Source organism: Phaethon aethereus (assembly GCF_964289735.1).
Source record: "Phaethon aethereus genome assembly, chromosome: 1".
Classification (NCBI taxonomy): Eukaryota; Metazoa; Chordata; class Aves; order Phaethontiformes; family Phaethontidae; genus Phaethon; species Phaethon aethereus.
Window position 1 is genome coordinate 75,123,230 of NC_138575.1, and position 27,317 is coordinate 75,150,546.

The following is a 27,317-nucleotide window of genomic DNA, read 5'->3' on the forward strand; positions in this document are numbered from 1 at the left end:
TTACTCAGGAAGAGCTAAAGTCATGGCCTCCAGCTTCATTTTGAAATACTGGTTAAACCGAACAATTGCATACCTATTCAAAGGGAGAGAGACATTTGAAGTTAAGAGCAGGTAACTGCTTACATGAAAACAGCCATGCTAGGTAGGACTAGTTGAAAATCCACCTACCCCATTACCCCATTTCCAACATGGACCCTTAGCAGCTGCCAAAAGAAGAAATTAGGAACAGAGGAACCATATTATATGGTAATTCCTCACTGCCATCCCCCACTCCCAGCTTGCTACAGTTTGCAAAACAGATGCTGTTCCAGGATTATCGAAGGTGGTGTTTGTGTGTTTAATAGTTCTTAATAGACTGTCCAACAACTGACAACTACAATTCCAGAGAAATCTGGTCTTGATCATTGCAAGAATGAGAGTTTATTCAAAAGCTGACAAGTTTTGGGATTCTACCACCTGTGTTTTAACTTGTTTTTTGTGCCATCTAGCGGTTACTAACAAGTACTTCTACTTGAGAAGAACGTCACAAGAAGAAATCCGTATTTGTCTCATTTACAAAATAATTCAACTAAACCTAGTAAATTGGCTTAGCACAAAAAAAATCTACAGTGGGATCTTTCACCAAGTGAAATGATTATTTTTATCACCTCACCCAGTCCCCAATGCAGAGATGAATTCCTCTGCTTGTTGCTGTGAAAGACCATTTAAACAAGTGCCAGAGTCACATATATCTACCTGAAACAGAACACCACTGGCCAGCGCCTCAGGAAACAGAACTTAACGTTCATTGGCATTATGAAGACTCTTTAAAAGAAGATTAGGAATTTCCACGATCCATGCATAAGAAGTAAGCAAGCTCTCTTTTGTAGAAGAGCCCCATTTCTTGACTCTTGCAGTTTGGAAGTGTAGGCCTTGCATCTGACAGATAGTACACCACACAGACCAACTTGGCTTTTAAGCTTCTTTGTCTCCAACAAAAAACACTAAATGTCCAAAATCACTTATTCCTCTAGTTATGTTCATTGCTTTATTACACCATGTGTCACATTCCAATTTAGAGAACTTTTGGCAACAAAAGGCACAGACAGCTTTTACTGTCTTGTTTTCTGTTAAAAATTAAGAGTTATAGTATGATCACATAGATCAGTTCTGTTGCTCAGACCTCCTAGTTTCTGATAGCTGGGGTGTTGGACTAGATGGCCCCTTCCAGACCCAAGTATTCTGCAATTATATGCCGAAATCACACTTACCCTAGAAAATCAAAGTCGATGGTGGAGTATTTGGCTTGAATTAGAGCCCACAATCCCCAAAAGAAGTGGGAAGCCTGAAAGAAAAAAATTAGTGAAAGATTAACATTATATAAAATCCAACATGTAAATAAATATATTCTCACACTGAGACAAAAAGTTATCTACAAGAGAACTCTCAAACCCCAATCATTTTGTAAAGTTTTGATATTGCTTTACCAAAGAGATTGGTAAACAAGTATTACAGAATTAATTACTAGCAATCAGAGAAGTAAATCCATTGGCCTCCTGACTCTCCATGCGTCATTAAGAAAAATAACGTTGCATGTATGAAACAGGTCATCTATCAAGTAGATTGTTGCACAACTACACACACCATGGTAAAAAACGCAGAGAAATATGACTCTCATTTCTACTGCTAATTAAATATACATTATTCAACATGTATTCAACTAGTACAAATATGAAACTCCCTTTGAATCTTTGGTTATACCTCTCAGGCCATTATAACTACCACTCACTTTCACTACTGACTTGGACAAAGAGATATGATGTGTAGCTATGTAAGAGAACCTCTAACTCATCAGCATTTACATATTTCTCATCTCTTCCAAACTTACTTCTACCACAAGCCCAGACAAGGACTCTGGAGGTTCCGTTTCAGAGACTGAAACTATGGATTACAATAACAATATGATTATTAGTATACTTGAAATGAACAAATACATGTAATGGCCATGGGCTTGATAGCCACCTTGTGGAAGACACTTCTGGACCATCCAGGTTACAAGTGATATACTTCAGACTTCTGTTCAGTAAATAAATGCTTACAGTAATTACCTACATCACTTCCTGAAGCTTGTACGTAACACTTTACCAGAAGTGTAGACAACACATGCATGCACAGATGCCTGAAAACACCTTAAAATGGCAACTACTGTATGTACATGTAAATCTTTCTTGTACCTCTAGTTTAGGTAACTTTACCCAATAGTGAGCAGTTTGGCATTTTACACCAGCATCCATTAGCTTTAGCTTGTCTTTTCTCTTAACGAAGCTTCCCACATTAACTGACACAAGAGTGTTTGGCAGTATTTTTGTATCATGTGTGGTCTATAAGCAGGTCTTGAGCTGTTCTCTAAACAGAACTCTTATCCTCTTAAACATTAGTATGACCACAGTTTAAAACTGACAAAACAAGGCTATATATTTTAAAGGAGACCACTAGCCTACTTAATTGCAGATCTAACTTTCCTAAATTAATGGGACAGCTGAATTTAACAGTAACAGTTGGTAATACAGATTTTAAAAGGATAACAGCAAATAAGCTGGTATTTTTAAAGGCTTGTTCAATAATAATTTTCCTAGAATGTGAACTGTATTACCTCACTGCAGTCATTAGCTTTTGCCAGAAAACTGAAGGTATTACAGTAACAGAGGTGTGCCTGGATTAGTCAGAAAGAAGACTGAAATAAGTCCTGATTTCTTAGCCTTAGTCCTCCTATGACTAATTTGGCATGTTATTCATTAGGGGAAAGCAAAATAAAGTTATCTAGCTATTGGGTAAAAGGCACTTTTACTGTAACATTTCCTGTTGCATCCTCTAGGCAAAACAAGATCAGGGCTAGATGGAAAAAGCAACAAAAAAATAACGTGTAAAGTATCTTCAGAAATCACACAGAGATAAAGGTTGGAAAACAAGACAGACATCTTCAAACTGCTTCTAACAGTATACATAATTGGGACATTCAAAGACTCAATGCCACACCTTTTTGACTTCTTATTCTACCTCCATGAATTAGACTTAATGTGGTTTCTCCTCACTCCCTACCCCCTCCACCCTGAAAGACAAGGCACCAAAGCCAGATGAAAACTGAACAAGCTCCACCCTTTCCAAGGGAAAGAACAAGGGAATGAAGCTTTTACATCCAAAGCCTGCAAAAGACAGACTGACAGACAACAGACAGCTTATAATGCACAAGATAAAGGAGGAGCAGGGAGCAGACTCATACAGCCAGCCCTCACATTCTACAGAGAGGCAGAACTTCTGGGGGACTACAGGAGACTACACGTGCACTTTGCTACAAAATTTAAACCACTAAGATGACCAAAACCAAATCTGCAACCAACTCCCTGCTTGCCAGGACACTGCAGGAAAGGAAAGAGTTAAGGTAGTACTGAAAGACTCAAGTGACCTAATTACATGTTCTAAAGAAAAATAAAATCGAAGTATACTAGCTTTACTCTGAAGTAAGATGATAAAACTTTGTTAAAAAGGCTTCTGAAGTCAAAAGATTTATAGGTCTTTATGAAGCACTATCTTGCTCTTCTGTCTTCTTATCATTACAAAAAAAAGTTCAACACAGACCCACCGTAATATCTAGCCAATCCAGGAACTTGCCAGACCAATAAACAGCACATAGAAATACTTGCTGAAAGCTCATCTCCTCGTTTTCTGAATGCTCACTGCCTCTTTCATGAGGAATATTCTACAGAGAATTTTTAACACACAACATAGCAAAAAGTTTCCATAGAACAGGCTATAGCAATTTTTCTTTACATGCCACACTACTCAAAGAAGCTGGCAATTGTCTGTAAAGTAGCAGGGCTTCTCCATAACATTGAATATATTCTAATCAATTGTTTGTTATTTACCAGTGCAAACTGATTGACTTGGACATATAGAACTTCAACTTCTTTTTCGCTGACTTCTGTGCCAAATCCTTTATACTCTTTGTAGGCCTCAAGGTAAGATCTCAGCCATTGTTCCTGTAATTTTCTGTTAGGATAAAGGCTGTAGTCTACCTCATTTACTCCTAGGAAAAGAAAAAACCTATTAGAACCTTACAGTGTCTAAAAAGTCCATTAGAGTATTACTGGAGTACCCAACCCCCCCAACATACAGGCACAAATTGATGTGGATGAACATCAGCGTTTTTACTTTGACCTGACTTTATCAGTTACACATTGGCAAGAACTTCTCATACATGAATCACAGCATTCAACATAGCAGAAAGACCTATGCTGTGTATGTTTTCAGCCACATACATATTCTACTTGTATTTTGAGATTCAACAAGTTCAGGTTTGAGAGAAGCCTCAAAAAAAATATTTGCATTATGAAACAAAAGCCCTCCCCAACATATCATTACACATTTCATAGGAAAACGGACTTGTATGCAACAATATCCAAAGCTGACTCCAGATGCATACACATTGTCACCAACTAAGCTCTTATTGGAGGAAAACGTTATTAGAAGTAAATCTACCTCTCTCCTCCACAAGGTATTGATAAAATTAGAAGTTTTAACTCCATAACCACTCTTTCTGTCCTATTTTTCTTCCTATACTGGAGATGCTTAGTCACAGGCCACACAGAGTCTGCCCAGAGTCCCAAACCTAGATGACATTTCACTCCCGCTAGCTATCGTTCCCACAGGATTTGGGAATTCTCCATATGTCTTATTTTATGAATGGTACAATTCCCTAGCAACTAAACTTTCCTGTATCTGATCCAGTCAAATTTAGCTTTTTAAAAAAAAAATTAGATTTTTTACTGGATGAAGAGAGAATAGTGGAGGTGAAGCACAAATGTTCTCCACATGCAAAAAGAGATGTATTCATGCGTTTAGTCTTGTTACTGTACTTAGTTCCTTAAAGATGTAGCCAGACTCTGAGAAGTCCCAGATGAAACATCAAAAGCTAACATATTTTGTAAAGTATTTAACTTGCTTTCCAAATACTTAAAATTCCCCAAGTATGCAGATTAAGTTACCAAGTATACAGTCTGAATTTTTTTTTTTAAGTTATCTACACTTAATATTCAGTTTTTTAAACAATGACTAGTAGATTCAGGCTCCTAATTTCACTAGACTGTGCTTTCCATCTGTACTAAACATTATGCAGGTTTTTCCTGTTGCCCCATCTTCTGAAACAACACAGCATAGACTCAAGGTTATTCCTCCCTTATGGAGTAAATGGAATGGGCATTCACTGAAAAAAATCTGAACAAGTCAATGAATGAATCTATCGATACCTTATTTCTAAAATACTACCTTTTTCTGATCACACATTCTTAGCCTTTACTTCTCATTTTAGGACATGACTCAAGGGAAAGTACTCAGAGCACACACATTCAAAGCCACCGAAAAAACACTGCCATTTGGAACTGTGGAACCACAGAGCGTATTCCCATATTTTCAATGTACACCTATGCTGTAAGAGAGACATTCGCAGTATTTCATTGCAATGGGCTGTCTCTTCACAGAGGGATACTGTGAAAGCTGCGAGTTCTGTATTTTTCTAACTCTACCAAAACTTAGGACATGATGTTCTCATTTCTGGGTTAGTAGAGCTGCAAAGGAAGGACATAAAGGGCCTGCAAGATGAGACATCAACACAGTTTGATACCATCAGATGAACAGCAATATACAAGCATCTAGATAGATAATGTGCAAGAATGAGTTGTTTTGTGGTATTTTGTTTTTTTTATAAAACCAGTATACCTTTACCTCAGAAATCCAATTTTTACCTGCAAATTCATTGAAGTGATTTCCAATGTCATAAGCCAGGTAGTTGTATCCAGAATACTCATAGTCTATGAACTGCACATCACCTATGTGAGACACAACAGCAGCAACATCAGAGTCCATACCAAATGAAGTTTTTGGTGTCCTTTGAAGTTTTGGGGGAGAAACCAAAACAAAACCACACACCTGTCTTTTGCTCAGTTGTGTGCACTCAGACATTCCAGGGTAAGGCTGTGATTTTTGTGATATAAGATTCCACTGAATATTCATTCACGAAAGCTCTTCAATTACTTAGAGCTTACAATTTTCTATTTTTAAACTCTGAATAGCAGAATTTCAATTTTGAACTTCTACCACATGAGGGCATCCCTTACCTTCAAAATAAGGAATGCCGCAGAGGCTCCTTTATTTAAGCTTGATGTAGAAATAACAGATCAATTTTTCCCTGACTCAAAAAAGAACAGTCCTGTTTATTCTCACACAAGTGTGCAAACACAGTGGACTAACATATTGGACGATGTTGGTACTTCCTTTAACATGTTGGTATTTCCTGCTTCGTCCAACCACACTTACAAAGCATGACTACTCTTAATTGTTGCTTTTTTTAGCTGGCTTAAACTAGTCTCAAAAAACTGTCAGACAACCCTCAAAATTATGAAACTATGTAGCATTATATAAACAAGGACTAATAGAGCACAAAACACAGCCCCAAATGTTTCCAGATTACACACATTTACCTGCAGTGAAGCTAGGGAAAATGCTTCACTCAAGGTAATACAGCATTGAAGCTGCTCAAGAATGTCTATACCACATCATTCAAAACATCAACAAGATGGATTAGGTAAAACTAGAGCTCTTTCATTTTAAGGGAAACCAGCAAAATTACTGAAAACATCAGAAAAAGAAGCCACAGATTAACTTAAGAGCTGTTTGCACTAGAGCATTAAAATGTAAAACCTTACATTTCCCACTGCTATGCTGAAATGGGTTATTTTCACAGTTTTACCCTTCTCCCTCTCTATACCCATTCTTTTGATGACTAGCTGCATATTTACTCAATAAAAACATATTCCTTTTACTACAATGAACAATCATCTTCGAATGACTTAAAACACCTTACAGATACTAATGCTAACTATCAGAACTCCAGGACAAAAAAAATAAATCAAGAATAATATTACAGTATGTTACGTATTTACCGGACTAAGGATTTTCAGTGTTTAATATACTGCCTCCTTAAGATTTATGGATATTGCACATATCAAATACAATAGTTTTTGCCAGATAAGTGTCCTGACCAAGTTATCACAGAACAACTTTGTTGTAAGTGTTCCTTCCTATGTAGTTCACCTTTGCCATATTTAAAATACACATTAATATTTCCCAGATGGATAAATCTTCTAGTCTAAGCACTTATAACGGAAGTTAAACCCCACAACACAAATGAAATCACTTAGTCACAATCCTCCAAGTCAGAGTTTACCCTTACTTTCACAGAAAGAGAGGATTGCTTACCAAGGTTACGAGGTTAAACCTTTTAGGCTCTAACCAACCAACATGAAAGCGGCCTTGCAAAGTGGCAAGCTCCTCCCAGGAAAATCTTGTTGGCAATGGAAAATTGAGGTTCTCTAGAACTCTGAAGGGACAAGAAATTTTACAGCAGCTGCAGCCTAGATCTTACAATATTGTCACAAATTAACTTCTGCCACTGCTTGACTGGCAGATTCACATGCTTGTGCTTCCCACTGGTTCTTTAGTACCACTTGTGAAAAAGAAACACCTGTAAGTTACAAGCCCATCAAAATGCACAGCCCAACCCTGGTTAATATTCTGCTACACAACTGATCTCCTGAATAACACTCACTAAACATTTAATATTGCTTGTATTTAGAGGTTTTTTCTTCCTCTGTCACATAAAATATAAACACAACAGGTGAAAGTCCGCTTGCAAATTATCAACGTAAGAAATACTTTAAAATTTTTTCATGTGCAAATTTTATATTGAACATACCTATGTGTTATTATGCATTTTTAAGCACAGCTAACATTTAAAACTTACTTCCAGATATCATATTACATACAATAAGCAACTTAAACTAACAAAATATGGGTGAGGCTGTTACTAGGCTCTCTCCTATGGGGAAATGCATATGAACAAGTGATGTGATAAACCTTCAGTCCACGCACAAGTAGTACAGTGCATGGCACCACAAGGCAGCAACAATTCATAGGCAGCATACCTAATCTCTAGCAGATTAAGAGAATTTGGCAAACTCACATTTGCTAAGACAGAAGTTCTAAGTAAAGAAGTCCTGCATTTTTACTGATCTCTTTCAGACTCATGCTACTGTGGAATTCAACCTTAAATTTAATTTTTGCATGAAGGCTCAAAAAAAATTGGACAGTTCTTTCCGTGAAACTGAAAGCAACCAAAAACTTCTAAGTTTGCCACTTCATAAATGCATAACACATGTATATCCCAGCTACCGTGTTGTAGAAGAAGCAGAAGAAACTTCACATTAGTAGTTTAAAATATCCATAGTATTAGAAGTTACTTCTAATATTTACAGCGGTTCATATGGGAAAGCCACTTCTAAAAGATACGGCTTACATTAGTAGTTAAGCAGCTAGCTTTTGTTTTGAGGTTTCTACTAAGTACAAAGAATGTATACATCGCACTGGTATCACTGGGAGCAGGCAGACCAACAAGAGACACTAGTCTAAGCACTTCTGTATTTTATTGAAGCGAGACATGATTTAAAACTAAGCTCTATCATCCCTCTGGAGAAGCTACTGTTATCAACAGGAATAGAGGTGTCAAGAATATAGACTATTTCAAGTTCAAACACATTAGTTTCTTCCAGAGGTCTCCTAGTGTAGACAACATGCAATGTAATCTACAAAAGCCACATAAAGACACAAAATTGAATACGTGTTGTGTTCCATAGACCAGAAATTAATTTTACTAAATCAAGTAGTAGTCAATAGAGCATCTGCTAGCCCTCCTCAGGGAACTAAAAGGTAGGAGGGTGATGACACCTCTCTTTCTAGCTGCTCTTCAGTTTTAATGGTTTAATAAGGTAAGCACTTTCAACGTGCAAGTTGTAGCTGTAGTTACCACAGCAGAATGGTGTATCCTGAGTTCCATCCCATGCTGCTCATCAGGCGAGCCACTGAGGCCCTAGAAGACAGCTTCAGTAAAGACAATCATCTATGCTATGAACAGACTTGAAAATTCACAAATGGGTCATATACCCAAAGAATAACTTTACCCAATATAGCTTGGCAAAACAAAATAGGTTTTTAGATCAAAACCAGAAGCCTTAAACATACCTCAGTCTTCAGAAGCACTGAGCACCCACAGACTCCTACCAAAGATCATAGAAAACATTGGGTAGGCAGAGGGAATAAACAGAATAAAACTAGCCATCTACCTATACACTTAACTTCCTGGCAGGTGATTTCAATACGTTCAAAAAGAACACATACAGATACAGACAAATTAATACTTGGTCTTATCGAATAGCAAGTATTTTGAATACTCTTCAAATACCAGGTATTTGTTGAAACTCCCAGGTCACATTGGAAAAAACACACACCAAACTTTAAGAGCATTAGAACACAAGGTCTAAAAATAAGCAGTACCAAGCATAAAGCATATTTTTACTATCTTGATGTCCAAACTGTAATTAAAAGCAACGTGAAGCTCTGAGTTACATCCTTCAAAGATTAGATGACACTGATAATTAGAAGTTATGTAAAGTAACACTTGCAAATTTTCATATCCTGAGTGACTGAAAACGGACATTAACAAAACAGCAAGAGGCAGGGTTCTCTCAGCCACAGCATGAACAAATTCAAATCAGATGAGTGAAACTCCACTCAACATGCTATTCCAGTCTCATAAATAGAATTTAAGGACATGAGACTGATTCTTCTTAAAAGCAGTACATGTCACAACTATGATTTTTCTTTCAAGTCTGAAAACTTAATATGAATTTAATGCACAGGACAAGTCTAAAGCAAAGCACTGGGTATAATCATTCTAACTGCATTGGACAGGAGTCCTAGTTGATAGTCCATAGCTTGAACACATACACGCACACACACTGTGCCTAGTAAATGTGCAAATTAAGCATTCACAAACAACACGATCAATAGTGTTGCTAAAACCAGTAAATGAGTCAAAGTGCCAGCTTCTGAAAAGCCAGATAAACACTACCAACTTTGTGCAAACTTTACTGAAAAGAATAAAAAAGTAGTTAATCTAGAAGACTAATTCTCTCTCCATTTCAGTTCAGGGTCACCAAGGTCTTTTTGATACACAGAAGACTTTCCAGAAGGAAGAGTAAATTTAGTAAGAGTACAGCATCACCAAAGCTGTTAACTACCTTCATACGGTTTGATGCCGTTCCTAATGAAGCATGTCTTCAAAGATTCTATTTTGTGCTCTTGCAAAATTATTTGTATACCAATAAAAGCTTTTGCTCTGCTGAACAGAATTCCAGCAATACAGTCAAAGCTGAGCTTCCACTTTAAAAGATTCTTTAAGAATCTTCTTTAAGATTGTACTAACAGACAGATGGGTATTTTTTGTTCTGCAAAAAAAAACACTGTAAGAAACAGCTTTCAAATGGCAAATATTCTTTCTACAGATGGCATTGAGGTTTGGTTACTATGAAAACCGTACCTGCTGTACCCAGATTGCAGACGTTTTGTAACACAGTACACATGCCACATTCAAACATAAGTTTAACAAACATATTTATTTCATATTCATATTTCCAAGTCTTCTTTCCCCCAGCTGTTTACAGCTAGCTTGAAGAAAAAGTACTTTACATACCATCCTCCTCCCCACCCTGTCCCCAAATGCCAAGCACTCACACACTCGTTATTGTAGGATTGCTCATATGTGATGCACTGCTGGCATTGTTTTTTCCTCCATTCTGTTTACAAAAAGAAAAGCATATAGCATTTGTTTTAAAAGTAGGAACTTCAAGCCTATTGACCATGACAATGAACCTTTTAAAGGAATTCCTCAAATTTTATTTCTTTTTCAGCATGGTTCTACTATGAAAAGTGACTATAAAAATTCCTTCTACATCAATATGCCTGTTCTGGAATGCTAAAACTCAGGGTAGTTTCAGCAGTGACAAAACCCAAGCAGTAAAAATAGATTTACTTTTGTAAATAGATTTACTTTAGTACTACAATATCGCAACCCCAATGTGTGTAAGACCACAAGCTCATTTTCTTTGCATACCTTCCACGTTGGGTTCCCCCCCCTTTTTAAGCAGAACTATAACCCATCATTGAAACTAAGTAAAACCACTGAAGTTTGGTACTGAATTCTTAAAATTTAAAATTTATGTTAATAGCATTGTACAGGTATATACAGATATATATATACACCTATATAACTAGAAGTACTAGCAATATCCCTTCAAAAGTGGTATTTAGTCAGAGGGAACCACCAAAATACTTCATTTTCTCAATTCACATGCATTCAGTGCATATCTGATGCAGAAATTGGTTATATATACACAGCTAGTTTTCATACTAGAACCAACTCCAGCATGTTTGTTAGTTTTATTTACAACTTAAGGTACATAAGCTTAAGAGGTCAAAGACCAAAGATGACTGATGGAGAAAACTTCACTTCCATTCAGTCATTTATTTCACACACTTTTGGCTTACATACCCACAATCTTCTCACACTGTCACAAAACAAATATGAAGCTACTAGAAGGAATGTCATTCTCACTTCAAAAGAAAATCTTGATCTAATCCGATTAACTTGCTGCACTCAGTTAAGCTCAGATATTTGAAATGGGAGGAAAGTTGTGCATTTTTACTGCACAGTGGCCATTTTAGTGTTGCAAGTTTGCCTTTGTTGTTTAGTATCCTGTTTAATAGATTGATTTAGTAACCGAACCTCAAACCATTAAAATAACGAAGTAAAAGAAAATGAGTTTATACAGAAACTTTACACATTTTAAAGGCATTCTTTAATAACATGAATTATGAGTTGAATGTATTATAATAAAACCCAAAAAAGTAATTCATCTTTGCTAAGATGCGTACTGCCTACAACTGCTTAATAAAGCATGTATTTACAAAAGAAATCTTTAAGATGCCTATGTACCTCATGCAGAAAATCAATTGAGTCACTGAACGCAGTAGTATCACCAAGATATTTCATTATGAAAGTGTCTTCCCACAGTCACAAACCAGAACAATACACATTAACCTGAAGACATTATCTCCTGTATTTTCTACATTTGTATGATTTTTTCCCTTCCTAAAAGCTTCATCCAGCTGGAACAGAATTAACATGAACAATTACATACTTTAAAGCCTGGTCATACAGGCAGGCTAGGGATTAACAAATACATTAAATCATTGAAGAGATGCAAGGAACACCAACAGTCTTCCCCTGTACAGGAACATACAGGTGAGAGTTATCTAGTTAAGCAACTTAGTATTTGCACAAATATCACCACCCATTACACTGGGTCTTAAAAGCTCAAACTGAGTTCCCCTGAACAAGTAAAATGACACCACTGATGTAGGAAATACCAATTACAGCATACACAAAGCCACTCAACTACTTGCTGTTTCGTTCAACACCTACCTCGTTTCTTGTTGTAAATAATATTCTTACACAACAGGTCATTGTGACAGAGTACCACTGGTGATCCTAAATTTGACAGTCTTTCCTTCATCCAGGCCATCTCTTCCTGAAGAACTTCAGGACTTGGAATGTCACTTAAAAACCTTTTCCAGTATAAGAAGTTTTGAGAGTTAATATTGAGTACTGTGTGTTCCATACCAAGCATTTCTAATGAAATAACTTATTTTCCTCTACATTCTTATTGCAAATAATTCAGCAGACCTTCTCTCAAACCAGGGCACTCTTTCCCCTGGCACAACAGCAGTCCAATTAAGACAATTATTTCCCTCTGTCCTCCCAAAAAAACAATTTTGTGAAGATTATCTGTGCTGTAAACATGACAGTAGTCCAAAAATCAGGAGTGGAACTTGAATACAATCCTGCATATTAAAGGAGTAAAGATTAAAAGGCTTATAACATGAATTTCATTCACTTTTTCCTCACATGACATTACTATTGTGTATCCTTCTTGAAGGAAGGAAGTACCAAGTACTTTATAAATCTATACAGAGGAAATGAAACATTCATTTTTAGTTCTAATCACAGTAAATATGCTTAAGTAGCAATTTTCTCTTCTAGATTTTCAGTTAATACTCAGTTTTTCTCAGTTTTCTTAAGAATTTTACGTTGTAGAAGAAAAAAAAAATCAAACAACTTTGCTGGAGCATTCTTTAACTACAATGCAGCAAGAAGGGGAGCTGGCATCAGTGATTTCAAAGAAGTTCCATGAAGAATGTTTTTAAGCTGGAATTGGCTTCCTGAGTGATATGAAGTTTGATGATACTATACAAACACCTCCAAATTATAGTTTTAGCTTAAGAGTTTCATCTCCACTCCCCAATAAACACTGTCTTCAACTCAAACTTTAGATTACAATACAGAAATTTTATTTAGGATAATCATTGCTCCTCATTTTGCCATTCCTCTCATCCTAATCGTGTACTGACTGACATTAGAACTCTTTGGAAATATTTTCTTATTTTGTTAAGCTCCTAAGAAGAAAAACACAGTTCGATTTACAACTCAAGAGCTACACTGGGATGTTAAAAACAAGATGTAATTAAACCCTTAAACCCAGGTGACACCATTATTCATACTACATGATAGCACAGGTCTAGAACAACTGTGTGGATACCTCTTGCTCCTCTTTTCCTCTGGAAAAGACTTTGGGAGGTCACCCCATCTTTTAACTTTACTTTTGCATCGCCCAATTTTGGACAACTTTATAAACTGAACAAGACAACTAAAAGGTGCAGATTAGAAGGAAGAACAAGCAGTACTCCTGCAATCCCAGGAAACACGCTTTTAGTACAGAAAACTACCATCATTTAAGTGTTCAATCAAACCAAGAGCTGTACGTATATATACACAATGTACTACATGAATTCAAAGACACTCCTTATCATACTAGACATATATACAGCTACTTCAGTATACGAAAGTATGACAAGACTCAAAATGCTACAAACTTAAGATTATGTGGTAACGCAAATCTGTTTTTTAAAATATTTTTCTACCCCTCAATCAGAAAGAATGGGGAAATCAGGAAAGTACATAATGAAATACCTACCTTTTATTCACTTCCTCATCTGCAAATTCTGTGGGTATGAGAGAGAAGTATTTCCCCATCTTCAGCCACAGGTTAGATTTAGGGATCCATCCATTGTGTGCATGAATAGTATGGATCTTAGCAAGCTGTCTGGCAATGAGTCTAAAAAAGTTTAAATTAATGTTATATGATAAAGACTGTCTGATATATATTAAATTTTTCCTAGCAAAAAGAGAAAACACTGTATTTAACAGAAAAATTGTTAAAAATGCAGCAAGGGAATCCAAAGAGGGTTTACATAAGAGCAGCACAGCTATAGGGTAGCATCTTTCAAAACTCAAAAGGTCATTAGCAACACTACTTGAGGGAGGGGAGGTAGGAGGGATTGGAGTTCAGTTACAGCATGCACACTTCACCTGTATTTACAGGTCTACTAAAGATACGCAAGTTGAAGAGAAGAGTTGACTCAAATTAGCTGCCATTGTTAGGCAAATACATTTCAGCAGCGTACATGAAAAGCTAAGTTTACAAACATTACTACTTTCCATTCACTGATAATAGTTTAAAAGATTATGTCTCAATGGAAGACTATCTTGAACCTATTCACAAATGGAATATATTAGAAACACGAGCTGAGGAACACTTGCTTCAATCAAGTCCAGCCCCCTACAACTCCAATATTTTAAACAATCTCCCTAATGGTAATGTGCAAGTGTTAAACACTCACAATAAGCAGACCTCTAACGAGTATATACTCTTCTGGGGAGACAGCAAGGATCACTTGTTCAGCACTGAAATACCACGATAACTAAGAGGACGTTGAGCTGTCAAGAGTGTGAACATGAACTTCATGCAGGCTTACAGAAATATTTCTGCCTACTCAAACTAAGCTTGAGATCCTTTGGGCCTGACAGAACACCGTTAAGTGCATCACAGAACTTGAATAATGGAATAATAATAAAAATCTTACTTGAAAATATCTGGATTGCATACATGCTCTGGATCCAGTGCTTCTCCCTGCATGAACTCGTAGCACAGGCCATTATTGAAAGTACAGTATAGCTGAGGTGCACAGCCATGGGCCTGCAACACACGGAAACTCTTCACTTCCTCATCTCGATCTACTAAGAGCTCGGTCTTATTTCCATAGATCCTAACTAGAACGACATCATCTGTTATGTCACCCACGTAGCAGCCAATTAATTTGTTGGTGATTCCATCAGTGAACAGCTGAAAAGTAAAAACAAAGCGTAAGCAACTCAGATTTGCATCTTCAACATGCAGGAGGAGAATGCAGGGTTATTCTTCAGTTAAAAAAAGTTTACTAGATGGAGCATTAACAAGACAAATCGTTAAGAAACAGGAAAATTGTGAAGAAAATTGCAAGGATTTTTACCATTACCACATGAAGAGAGAAGAGGAAAATGTGAAAACATGCTACAGTGAACTACAGAAATACTACATGTAAAAGGCAGTAACTGAAAGCTCAATATTGTAAAATGAGTTTCCACATAATCCCTCTGAAACTGATGGATTAAAATGGCTGAAATCAACACCCCAACAAAGCAGCAATCCTAAACCACTATGAAAGTCATGAATACAGACAGCACAAAACCAAAAACAATTCTGATGCACTTCAGAACTTCAGTATTTGCTGATCAGTGCACAACTAGTAAAAGATACTCCTGAAGGTCTAAGCTACTCCTTTTAAAAAGCAACAATTAAAGTTTGGCAGTTATCATCTTCCCATTAGCCTTGAGGTTTTACTGATTGAGAACAATTCCTAAGGTCACTCTGGCTCCTCTACAAACTTGAGACTACTTAAAATTCAAGACCCTAGCCTTCAGCCTCAAGTACCATTCCAAACTGAAAAGCTTCTGACAAGACCCACTATCCTCCCATTTTACTTCATAACTGGTACATGCCATTTAGAAGATTGAAAAAAAGCTTTTTAGGTCCTTATCATTAAGATGTATATAAATGCAATTTTTATAGCCCTGCAATTTACTGGACTTTGACCACTCTAGTCACTGATGCCTGAACACTCTGAAGATGAAGCAAGTAACTTCCTACAAAAATAAGTAAGAGCATTATTTGAGCACTATGTTAACATCTACTGATAATCTACCCACAGCCTTTCAAATAATGATGGAGGTATAAATACTACAAGTTCACAGCAATGGAAGGTCAGAGGGGTGGGGGACACAAACACAACATCAATACCCAAACAAAAAAACAACTCCTCAGCTGCTGCTTCTCCTTTCACATTTGACAAGGCCTAAAACAGTCATACAGGCTGAACTCTTGCAGATGCTACCTGACAAGCAGACTAGATCCTGAGTTACTGGGTTTTGTGTACCCATTTGCATGTAGTCAAGCACTTGAAATCCCGCTCAAAGCCTTCGGGAATAACACAGCAGTTCTTAATCTCCTCCTACAATCCAGGACAGTTTTACAGCTCAGAAAACAGATGTCTGGCACTTTCTAACTCTTAGCACTATGTCAACTCAGACTGAATGCATAAGAACTTGCTAGAGGAGCACTACCAATATTAACTCCAGCTGTTAGGTAAGTGACTGAAGGGCAAGGTATTAACATTCCCAGGGGAAAACACCCCAAGCAATTAATGTATTGTTTGAACTTCTCTGTTAAGTACATAGGTGTATATACTTTATATGTATAACTTGTGAGATTTGGTTATAATAAGAAAACTAGCATGACATTTTCTGCAAGACATTCCCAGTTAAAATTTTTTTCCATTTCTTTTGATAGTCATATGGTTTAGTTTTAGGTAATCCCGCGAGGAACAGGAGTTAGACTCCTTATGGGTCTCTTCCAACTTGAGACACTCTATGACTCTAAGAACACCAATGTTTTGTTTTCATAACTGCTGAACAGTCTCCTGCAGTCTTAAATATGAGCTAAGCAATTTTAAATCAAGGTTCTCACAGAACTGTAATTTATATTCAAGTTTTTGGGGTTTTTTTTCAGTGTTTACAGTCACACCTCTTCTCCCACTCTGTTGCAAAACACAATTCAGAAACATTGGCTTTTTTCCCCCCCCTCCACAAGGTAGCCTTTATTTTGAAAATAAAGTAGTATCATTCCAACAAAAGTGACAGCTTATTTCCAAATCTAAGGGGTTTTGAATACTCAAGCATTAAGAGTAATTTTTTCAATTCCTGAAGAAAAGAGTCTGAAGTTGGGTCAGGTGTTCCCATTTAGGAAAAGACAAGACTTTCCGAGTGGAAGATGATGCATTTTAGCTATTATGCCTTACTCTCCTCAGCACCCTTATGTGATGAGGTGAACAAACTCATCAATAAATGCAGAAAAGGACTGGGGAAGCTTTAGTTGTTGTCATGGTTTAGTCCCAGCCAGTAACTAAGCACCACACAGCCACTCCCTCACTCCCCCTCCCACAGGGGTACAGGGGAGAGAATTAGGAAAAAAACCTCGTGGGTTGAGATAAACACAGTTTAATAGGACAGAAAGAAAGAAGGGAACAACAATGATAATACCAACAAAGGAATGTACAAGAACAAGTGATGCCCAATACAGCAATTGCTCACCACCCAGTGATCGACAGCCCGTCCCCAAGCAGCAATTTCCGTCCCCTGGCCAACTCCAGTTTATGTATTGGGCATGACGTATGGTAGGGAATATCTCTTTGGCCAGTCTGGGTCAGCTGTCCTGGCTGTGCCCCCTCCTAGCTTCCCGTGCACCCCCAGCCTGCTCGCTGGCAGGCCAGCACAAGAAGCTGGACTGTCCTTGACAGCTCAGCAACAACCCAAAACATCAGCACATTATCAACAGTTCCTCATCCCAGATCCAAAACTCAGTCTCACACTAGCTTCTATGAAGAAAACCAGCTCTATCATGGCTGAAACCAGGACAGTTGTCATCACAACCAACAAGAAATAGCTCAAGTTCCTGAGGAAAGATGCAGAATAGCAGAGGATATGAAGGTACTCCACCTTCTTAAACAGTTATGAACACTCAATCTTGAAGTAGGTTCAGCAAATCATATACCTTTCACCTACACAGAGAAACCATGAATTCAAATAACCTGCTTACAAAGCCTCCTTGATTGAGTCAAAATTAAGACTTTACAACTTATGGACACATTTTATTACTAGCTATTATTTTAATAACCCAGGAGACAAGTAATGAAGAATCTTAAGCAGTCTTCATAACAACTAAATGTTACAAAGTTAATGAGTGCAACTAAGAAAATTATACTGTTTAGCACAATACTGTTTTTCACATTAAAAACACAACTAGCTATCCTATTCTTTTGCTTGACACATACATAGATGTTTTAAGTTTTCTCTGTGGACATAAGCATATTGATATAGCATGTGCATTGTTGCAACAAGAAAAGGATGATGTGCTTGAGCAGCATTACCTAATTTGAACAGGCACTACTTATATGCATTTGAAGTATGGCTTATAAATCACAGATTACACCTTTATGTTATAACATATTAATTCATAACCTCTCCCCTTGTAAATGTATTGTCACAGAACTATTTAGATCAGAAGGGACCTCCTGTGATAATCTAGTTCAACCTCCCTGCTTAAGCAGGGCCAACTAGAGCCAGTTGCCCAGGACTGCGTCCAGTGGAATCTCCAGGAATTCTGCAGACTCTACCACCTGTCTGGGCAACCTGTTCCAGTGTTTGACCACCCTCACAGTGGGGGGAGCACGGGGGGCATTTTCTTGCGTTCAGATGGAATTTGATGGGTGTTTTATTTTGTTCCCACTGCCTTGTCTGTGGGAACTACAGACAAGCACTACCCTCCCATAAGGTATTTATATGTATAAGATCCCCACAAGACCTCTTTTTTCCAGGCCAAGCAGTCCCAGCCTCTCCTCATCTGAAAGATGCTCCAGTCCCTCAGTCATATTCACAGCCCTTCGCTGGACTTGCTCCAGTGAGCCTGTATCTTTCTCATACTGGGGAGCCAAGAACAGGACACAGAACTCTAACAAGGCAAATCAACACAGAATTAATGATTCTCATACATTTTAGCATAGAAACAGAATTAACTCCGTAAAAAGTTTAAAGAGTGCTTTAGAGAACTGATTTGTATTGAGCTGTCAATCAAGTTAAGTGTCTTGTCTGCCATACTTCAATGAAAACTTCTGAAATGTACCATTAGAAAAAGCTCTTATCCTGTCATTGCAGGGCCGAAAGTGAAAGTTCTGTTGCAAGGATCAAAACCAGAAAGTACAAAATTCACCATCCCCTCTGAAGAAAAAGTCTATTGTCTTTATCGAATGGCAAAGGAGGCAAACAAAATAGGCAATAATTCCCAACATACAACAGCACTTTCAAATCACTAGAACTTGTGCTGATGTTTTCTACTTCTTACAAAAGTCCTCTAATGAAACTTGCCTTTCTAGCCATATAAAATTGTACTAAAAAAAGACAAGGCTCTAAGGTCATCAGAAATAGTGATACCACAAAAAAAACAAACACAGACTTTAAGTAGTACTGATGCCAAGAAACAGTAAGAATTTGACTTGCTTATGCCGTTCAACAGAAACTCCTGGCCACTGTACAGCTTTTGTCATTCTGCACAGTCTATCAGCCCCTTCAAACAAGTCTCATTAGTGTTAATAAAAAGAAATCTACAAGGAAATTGGACTCCCTCAACTGACAATTTAGGAACTCTGCTTCTTACTAGCATCTATTTGTAACATGCTGCTATAATTATTTACACCCAGTTTTTTATTTTTTTATATTTTAGTTATTGCTGCTTACTTTTCTAATAACATTATTCAGAGCGAACAACTTCCATATTCCATCATAAGAAAACATTAGCTGTTTTCTATCAGTAAAAGAACATAAAACTCACTTTATTCTTTTATTCAGAATGTCTTTACTGTAGCATTTTAAGAATCAGCTTAGAATGCCTTGCAACAGTTGTTCTCGAACAAAAGCATCAGTTAAGTGGCACAAACAGAGAATGGACTCTCATAACATGGATAAGATAATCAGTAAACTTGCAAGGCCATGTGGAAGAAGACGGAAGAATCTACAGAATGTTATGAATAGCAGGTAGAAAATTCTGGAAATTAAAAAAAATAGAGAGCCAATAGAAGTCAAGAACATGATGCAATGCATAAAAAAAATCCAGCAGCAAGATTCTGGTACTTTTGTGATCTGCAAGAATTTAATTACTGTGCTATGTACTTATCACATAGTAATAAGTACTTTCAGGTATGGTGACACAAAGCTAAAACTAAATTCTGAAAACATTTCTGGAAACTGTATTTATACTGCCTCACAATTCAGTCAGAGACCTAGCTTGAGGTCAAGGCATTCTAGCTCTTGGGAACAAATAGAAACTGTTTACTGAAATGCAGATCGAAGGTGAGAAAGCTACAAATAAGCTTGAGTTACTCGAATGCAATCTCAGAAAGCAGCATGTGGTAGAAACAAGACAGGCCAAGTGAGTCCAGGAAGAGCAAACGCAACCAAGACATGAAGCATCTTTCAGATAGTTTACCCTAAAAGCACTCTTATCAGCAACAATCAGGTTATTAGATTCCTGAAAAGGGCATGTGATAGGTATGTTCCCATCTCATAAGCAGGTGGTTTAAGAAAAGCTTATATCTGATCCTATTGTTGCAGGCGTTCAAAAGAATGAGAAGAATGAGAATAAAATTACAATCACATGTAACAAGCATGAACAGGCAGAAATAAAGTGCCACAGGGCAAAAGAGAAAGCACTTATCACTAACAGAAAAGATGTAAACCCAAGCTGATTTTTTCCTCCAGACTGTTATTACAGCCATAGGAGGAGAAATATAGAAAGCGGTATTGTACTGCTGTAGGAACAGAACAGCGATATGAAGTTTCAGCATTAATAAGTAGGGATTCCCCCAATTCTGCTGCTGAACCCCAGATCGCACATTAAGATCTCCAGAAAGGAGTAGACTTTTAATACATGTTCCTGTAATGCTCACAAAACTTCAAATTTGTATTCTAAGATGCAACTCCATTTTTTCTGGTATAGTCTATACAGGCACATCCACAAGTATACATCTCTCAAGAATTTGATTTCTTTAAACAAGGTTAGTTATTTCTCCATCTCTTCTTTCAGCAGGGCTTACAAGAAACATCATTCAAAGGTCTCCAGGCTCTGGAGCCATATCCTCTAGATCATTACACTCAGCAGGTGAAAGCCACTGTCTACATGATTTTGGTGGCTGAGATCATTTGCTGTTACAAGTACTAAGGCTAGCAGAGAGCCAGTAAGTTAACGGAACCATTCTATGCTAAGTTTGGCCATAGGCTCTTGGGGTGCTCTGCCACGACAGCAGCACGGACAAGGCAATACCAACACTACCTATGCTGTATGTATCACTTGGCTGGATTCTCTGGCTGCCAAACCATCAACCCTGCAGCTTCAAGGAAGAACTCAGAGGTTTTTTTTTTCCATGGTGTGTGGGGTTTTTGAGTTTTGTTGGCTTTTTTTTCTTTAAGCTCTTAACTGATTTTTCACATCCTCCATATTCAATATAAATATGATTTAAAATTACATTCAATAGTGTATTATAAAATGCTACAGATACGTCATCCCTTCCAAGGGCTGGTTCTGATCTAAATGCGTGACAAGATGACAAAGCTTTTTTTTTGTCAGAAGAAAACCCTAAAGAGAAATTACGTATTTTTCATCTTGTTTCCGAAGAATGTTCTCCTGGTTGAAAACAGCCAACATCAGGTAACTAGTTAAGACTTTTAAACTGGTGGATTGTTTTACATCCTTTTACAGATTTTATGATACTGATGAAAACAGTTGCAGATAAATCAAAAAAAATTAAGCTAATACAAAAGGAGTCTAAGATTTTATTCTGACTCAAAAGAATTAATTTGCTGCTTCTCCCCCTGGAAGATTTTGACATGAAATGGCCATGTAGCAGTGAGGGAGAAAAAAGACCAGGAGCTAAAACATCATAAGATAGCTACCTTCCTTTCCAACGTTATGAGTCTATAGTTATATGCCATTACATAGCCAGATCCACACCATGCCTAAGCAAACATCAGTTCTCTGTAATTAGAACCAGTCATCAATACAAACACACCTGTATCACGTCGTGCACTCTGATGTGGCACATCAATTACATAAAATACCACCACATGCACAATTGCTGCCCCACCCACTGATACCACAAAAAACCCTTTGCAAGACAGGCTTATCAAGCTTCATCAGAACCTTAGTAAGAATGGAGAAACCAACCCAGCCTCAAATGACATCTAATACTGCCTACATTTCCCACTTACTGTGACATTGCATTCAAGGCACACCTCAAATTACATTTTTCCACAACACATTAGCAATGCAGCCCATTCTGCAACTAACTTTTCTTATTCTTTCCTTCACTCATCACTTCACTAATTAGAGATATTAGCACTTCAGGATGTTAATCTGTGAACTCAGTCCTTCCCCTTTATGTGGCAACTACTTTCACAACTGCTGAAGAGCATGATGTCCTAAAAACAGCCAAGCAGTAAAAATGTCTTGAAAAACGTAACGACACTGAGATAAAATAAAAGTTAGTTTACTTTGTTTCCCAGAGACTAACATCTTCTGTTTCCATTCAGTTATTTCAATGCTTTAAATTCCACAATCATCTGTTAAAATATTTCAGTTTGTTCAAACTAGTTCAGAAATCTGAACCTAATCATACTTTATTATAAAGAAAATATCAAGATTGACACAAGCAAGTAAGTTAAAGCTGCAGCCAGAAAATACTGCCTGAAGAAAAGCTACTGAGCACAAGTCAAGAAGAAAAAGCAAAGACACAGGGAGAAAAGCTAACCTGGTACATAAAAAAAAAGTGGAGGGGATGTTGCTGGCAAAAGTACAATTTCTAAGCATGGCTCTGTCTTGTATGATCACATTTCATACCTACAGGTACAAATTTTTGCAAAGAATTATAAAATGCTGCAGTAGTAAAGTCATGCAAAGCGTTGATAAATGCAAAGACATGTACATCTTGCCAACAAAGACACAGTACCAGAAAACAAGCAAGGTCCATTTATTTCAGAGAATTAAAGTAACAAACTTAACTACGTTTACCAGCATATTTTTGTAATTTTAGATCTCTGAAGCATTTTGCAGATTTTTTTTTGCACATAACATATCATGCTGGTCTGTCCAAATAATGGTGTAAATTAATACTATTAATATTAAGACTTTTACCAATAAAAGCAAGCAGCCTTTATTCTCCATGTTAAAGATTACTTCAGAATGGAAAGAAATACAGATTGGTTTTGCTGCACTATTAACATTACACTGCAGAGAAGAAACTATGTATTAGCCTACTGAATCCTTCATTATGACAAGGCCTACAAGATGTAGAATAGGTCATGGGATAAAAGAATCCTGAAGTGGTAACTAACCTTCCCATACTGTAACCAAATGCTGATCCTCCTTCAAATATTAACATGAATAAATCTCAATAAAATAGGAAAAATAAAAAAGTTCTTAAGGTGGGCAACAGATTCCAAACTATAATTGTATTTTTCCATTAGAAAGGGTGATACAGCCTCTTTAAGGCAGTAAAGGGTTAAAACAATTACTTTTTTGATACTTCATTGATAAAAAGGTCCAGATGATAAAAATTGGAACGTCCACTGTCACAATTCAAGCTGCTTACTAACTCAAAGCCGGGTTTGATTGAGTTTTGAAGAGCATGTTTACGAAATCGGTTTCTCATCCTCACCATAGCCAATTTCTCAATTTAGTAAGCAGTAAGCTTTTCAGCAGGAGGTTGGAAGAGAGGCCTCCAGAGATCCCTTCCAACCTGAACTACTCTACAATTTTATTACTAAAATCAGCTGTTACAGAAAAGATGACTACCAAAAAAAAGCAGCTATATTTTAATGACGTTGCTTTGTATTACTGTAAAGCAGAGAAAGCAAAGCTCAAGAATTCAAGAGTTAGAAAATGTAACATCCAGTTCCACACAGCTCCTAGTACACCCTCAGATGACAACTTCACACGTATGAAGACCAGAGTTTAGACAGGACAATTTTGTTTCTCCTTACCAGTGTAAGGGAACTTGAATATTTGTACTGTTCTGTAGTGGTAACATTCACACATAACTTGAGATAGAGGAGATACATTACAGTAGAGCTGCTTGTGATTCAGCAAAGAATTGGCAATGCTTATGGATTCTATAGATTTTCTGATAAATAATGCAATAAAAGAATAATTTTAGCACTGAATATTTAAATTACTTTTATCCTCTGTCCTACGTTTATGTTCTATGCTACGATGCAAAAAAATTTAGAATGTTAAAATACATTCATGATTTTAGATACTTATATATCTTAGTGAAAGTGAGGTTAAGCATTATAATTTTCTAACGACATTGTTTCAAAATTGTTTAGCTGACTAAACAATTTGACACACAGCAGCAAGTCGTTGCAAGAGAAGTTAATTAACTTTTTAAGGTCAAACTCTGGACTCTTCAGCTTCTTACTAATTGTTTTGACCCAAGAAGTACTAAGAGCAAAGGTAGCTAACAGCAGAGTTCAACAGAGGAAGTAGTAGTCCGTTCCACCCATCAATATTCTTTGTCTACTTTGCTATGATGCTGCTGTTTCAGATTAGTCAAGCATATTTTCCATGCAATACACGATTTTCATTTTCATCTCCCTTCTAAATACATGCCCCTCTAATGAGGGGACTCCAAGGCAGACCTTCTGTTCACTCCATACTCTTAAGAAAAACAGTAATCTTTCATTTCAGCATCTTACTGTATGACACATGTAACAGACTGCAGCAGCAATGGTGGTAACACAACTAGTTTCAAACCACATCCATCCTTGCTCGTTAGGTACGCACAGCAGTTTAAACAGACCAAAGCATTAAAAATAAAAGGCCACCGAACCGCTTCATGAATAGGATGTTCTTCTGCTGTTCAAAAGGAAAAAAGTGAGTTGAAAAGTTTTGTTTTTAAAGTAACTTGGTTGAAACAAAATTCGGACAATTTTTAGACAGAGACCTCTAACCACACACAGTAGTCTATTACTTTACTACTGCATGACCAGTCAAATGAGTCCCTGTTCCACACCAACGGTACCGGTGGTTTTTATTCTCTTAATAGCTCCTTCTGAAGAGGGTGAGGGAAGAAGGAAGCAGCATTCTCCCCCCCCCCCCCTTAAACCAAGCAGAACTTTCATGAAAGGTCAGTCATCCCTCCTTAAGAAGAAAAGGTTTCAGTTTCATTTATTAGCATTCCTCTATGAACGAAATAAGTCTGTTGAGACGTACCCACAGAGACCTAAAAAGAACAAAACCACGTTTAACGTTAGGTAGTCCCGCAAGGAGCAGGGAGTTGGACTCGATGATCCCCATGGGGCCCTTCCAACTCGAGATATTCTACGATTCTATGAACTCTAACAACCCTGTTTAAAATTACAAGTTATAACGCTATTTTCATTGCGCCTCAAGATGTTGGGGCTGTGCTTACTTACGGCTACTGCCCTCAGAGAAATTACTTAGAAAAACCTCATTAGCTTTGTTTTCATACTAACCGGACTGACAGGTGTCAAGTTTCTTTTCCTATCAAGAAACTTCAGAAAATTTCAGCCAATTTATATGCTGATACCTCAATGTGCAGTTTTCCTCTGCAAATGAGTTCCAGCAGCTCTCTCGAGAAGAGCTTCAATCAAATAAGACACTTCCACCCATCAGTTACTACCGAACAACATAGTTTAAGAGCCTGTAATACCAACGCTCAACTGAACACAGGCTGCAAGTAAACTGCTCTTTCAGCCAGGTAAATTGACTGAAGACTTGCATGGGGCCAGGTTAAGTATATTCTAGAAGCGCAAAAGCAGCCAATCCTCAAGCAGATGACTCGTCATGAATACAAACGATTGCTCACCTAGAGAACACCAGAGACTAAGCGGCGATACTTCTGCACACGGTCAAGACTAAGAGATGCAAGCAAGGCCGTTAACGGGGCTAATACTTACCGAGATGCCGTCAACCTAAAACCAGACCCCGCAGCGAATCCAAAGCACGCATTTATATTTATTTATTTATTTATTACACGCGCCGGCGCGGGGAAAGCCCGCCCCGGGCCCCGCCGCCGATGGCGCCCAGGGGAGCGCCCCAGCCCCGCGTGGCGCCCGTTACCGCGGCGGCCACCCCCCCTCCGCGCGACGGCAGCGGCCGCGAGCCGCCCCCTCTCCGGCTGCCTTTCCCCTTCTCTGACCCGAGGCGACGGAGGTTCCCCCCCGACCGCTTTAAGAACGCGCCCTGCTCGGCACGGACCTGGCGAGAGTGAACCTCACGGGGCCCTCCCTCCCCAGCCGGCCACGCAGCCCTCGGCCCCCGGGCCGGCAGCGGGCGTCGTGCGTGCGGCAGAGCGGAGGGGGCGCCAACCGGGAGCGGGTGGAAGAGCTCTTCCCCACCCCTCCCGCCCCGCTAACGGGGGGAGCCAAGTTTCAGCGGGGAGGGCACGAAAGGAGGAAGAGGGAAGCGAGCGACAGGAAAGGAAAAGGGCCGGGAGGGGGCAGGGGATGCTGCCGCGCCGACACGCCCCGCCGCCAGGCTGCCTGGCAAATGGGGCTCAGCGTAGGGGGCTGCATTTGGAGAGCGAGGAGGAAGGGGGAGGGGAAGGAAGGGAGGCGGCAGCTCCCCCGCACAATGGCCGCCCGCCCGCCCTTCCCCCCTCTTCCTTCCTTCTCCTCCTCCCCAAGCTCGGGCTGCCGAACCCCCCGCCGGGGGCCCGGGCGCAAGGCCCCGCGAGGCGCTCGGCTTCCCCCGTACCTGCAGCGTCACCTCCTCGGGTCTCCAGTGGGGCCGCAGGCGGCGCAGGAGCTGCAGGGCGCCCTGGCGGTAGCCGGGCCCCTCCTGCTCGCTGACAGTGATGTCCAGCTTGGGCACCTCCGGGGAGCCGGGCGGGACGTGGATGTAGTTGGACATGGTGGCGGGGCGAGCAGTCGGTCGGACGGGACGCCAAGGACGTCGGGCTCTCACTAACGTCTCCTCCGCGGCGGAGCCGGCAACTGAGGGGGAAATTTCCACTTCGGCTCTCGATAAAGCGGCTCCACCTCCCCCCGGCTGCGGCGCGAAGCAGGCTGGGAGAGCGGGCGGGGCCTGGCGGCGCCCTCCCGCCCGCCTACCCCGCGCCCCTCACCTGCCCGACCGCGGCGCCTTCCTACCCCGCGGCTGTGGGGCAGCCACGGGGGTGATTAGCCCGGGGGTGATTAGCCAGGGGGTGATTAATAAAAGCTCCTGGCGGCTGTGGAGGGAGGAGCCGTGAGGGCGACCGGTGCTGGAGAG

The 27,317-nt window shown here is 39.0% G+C and overlaps 1 protein-coding gene across 1 annotated transcript; it reads right to left on the bottom strand.

The window, feature by feature from the left end:
• ETNK1 (ethanolamine kinase 1) lies at positions 1-26,957 on the bottom strand (the record flags this gene model as incomplete). The annotated part of the gene is given in 10 exon segments (XM_082011935.1): positions 1-73; positions 1,251-1,324; positions 3,903-4,063; positions 5,778-5,861; positions 10,664-10,712; positions 10,714-10,721; positions 12,410-12,552; positions 14,019-14,159; positions 14,968-15,227; positions 26,802-26,957. Coding segments are annotated over 10 exon segments (1,149 nt in total).
• Between the last annotated feature and the right edge of the window lie 360 nt (positions 26,958-27,317).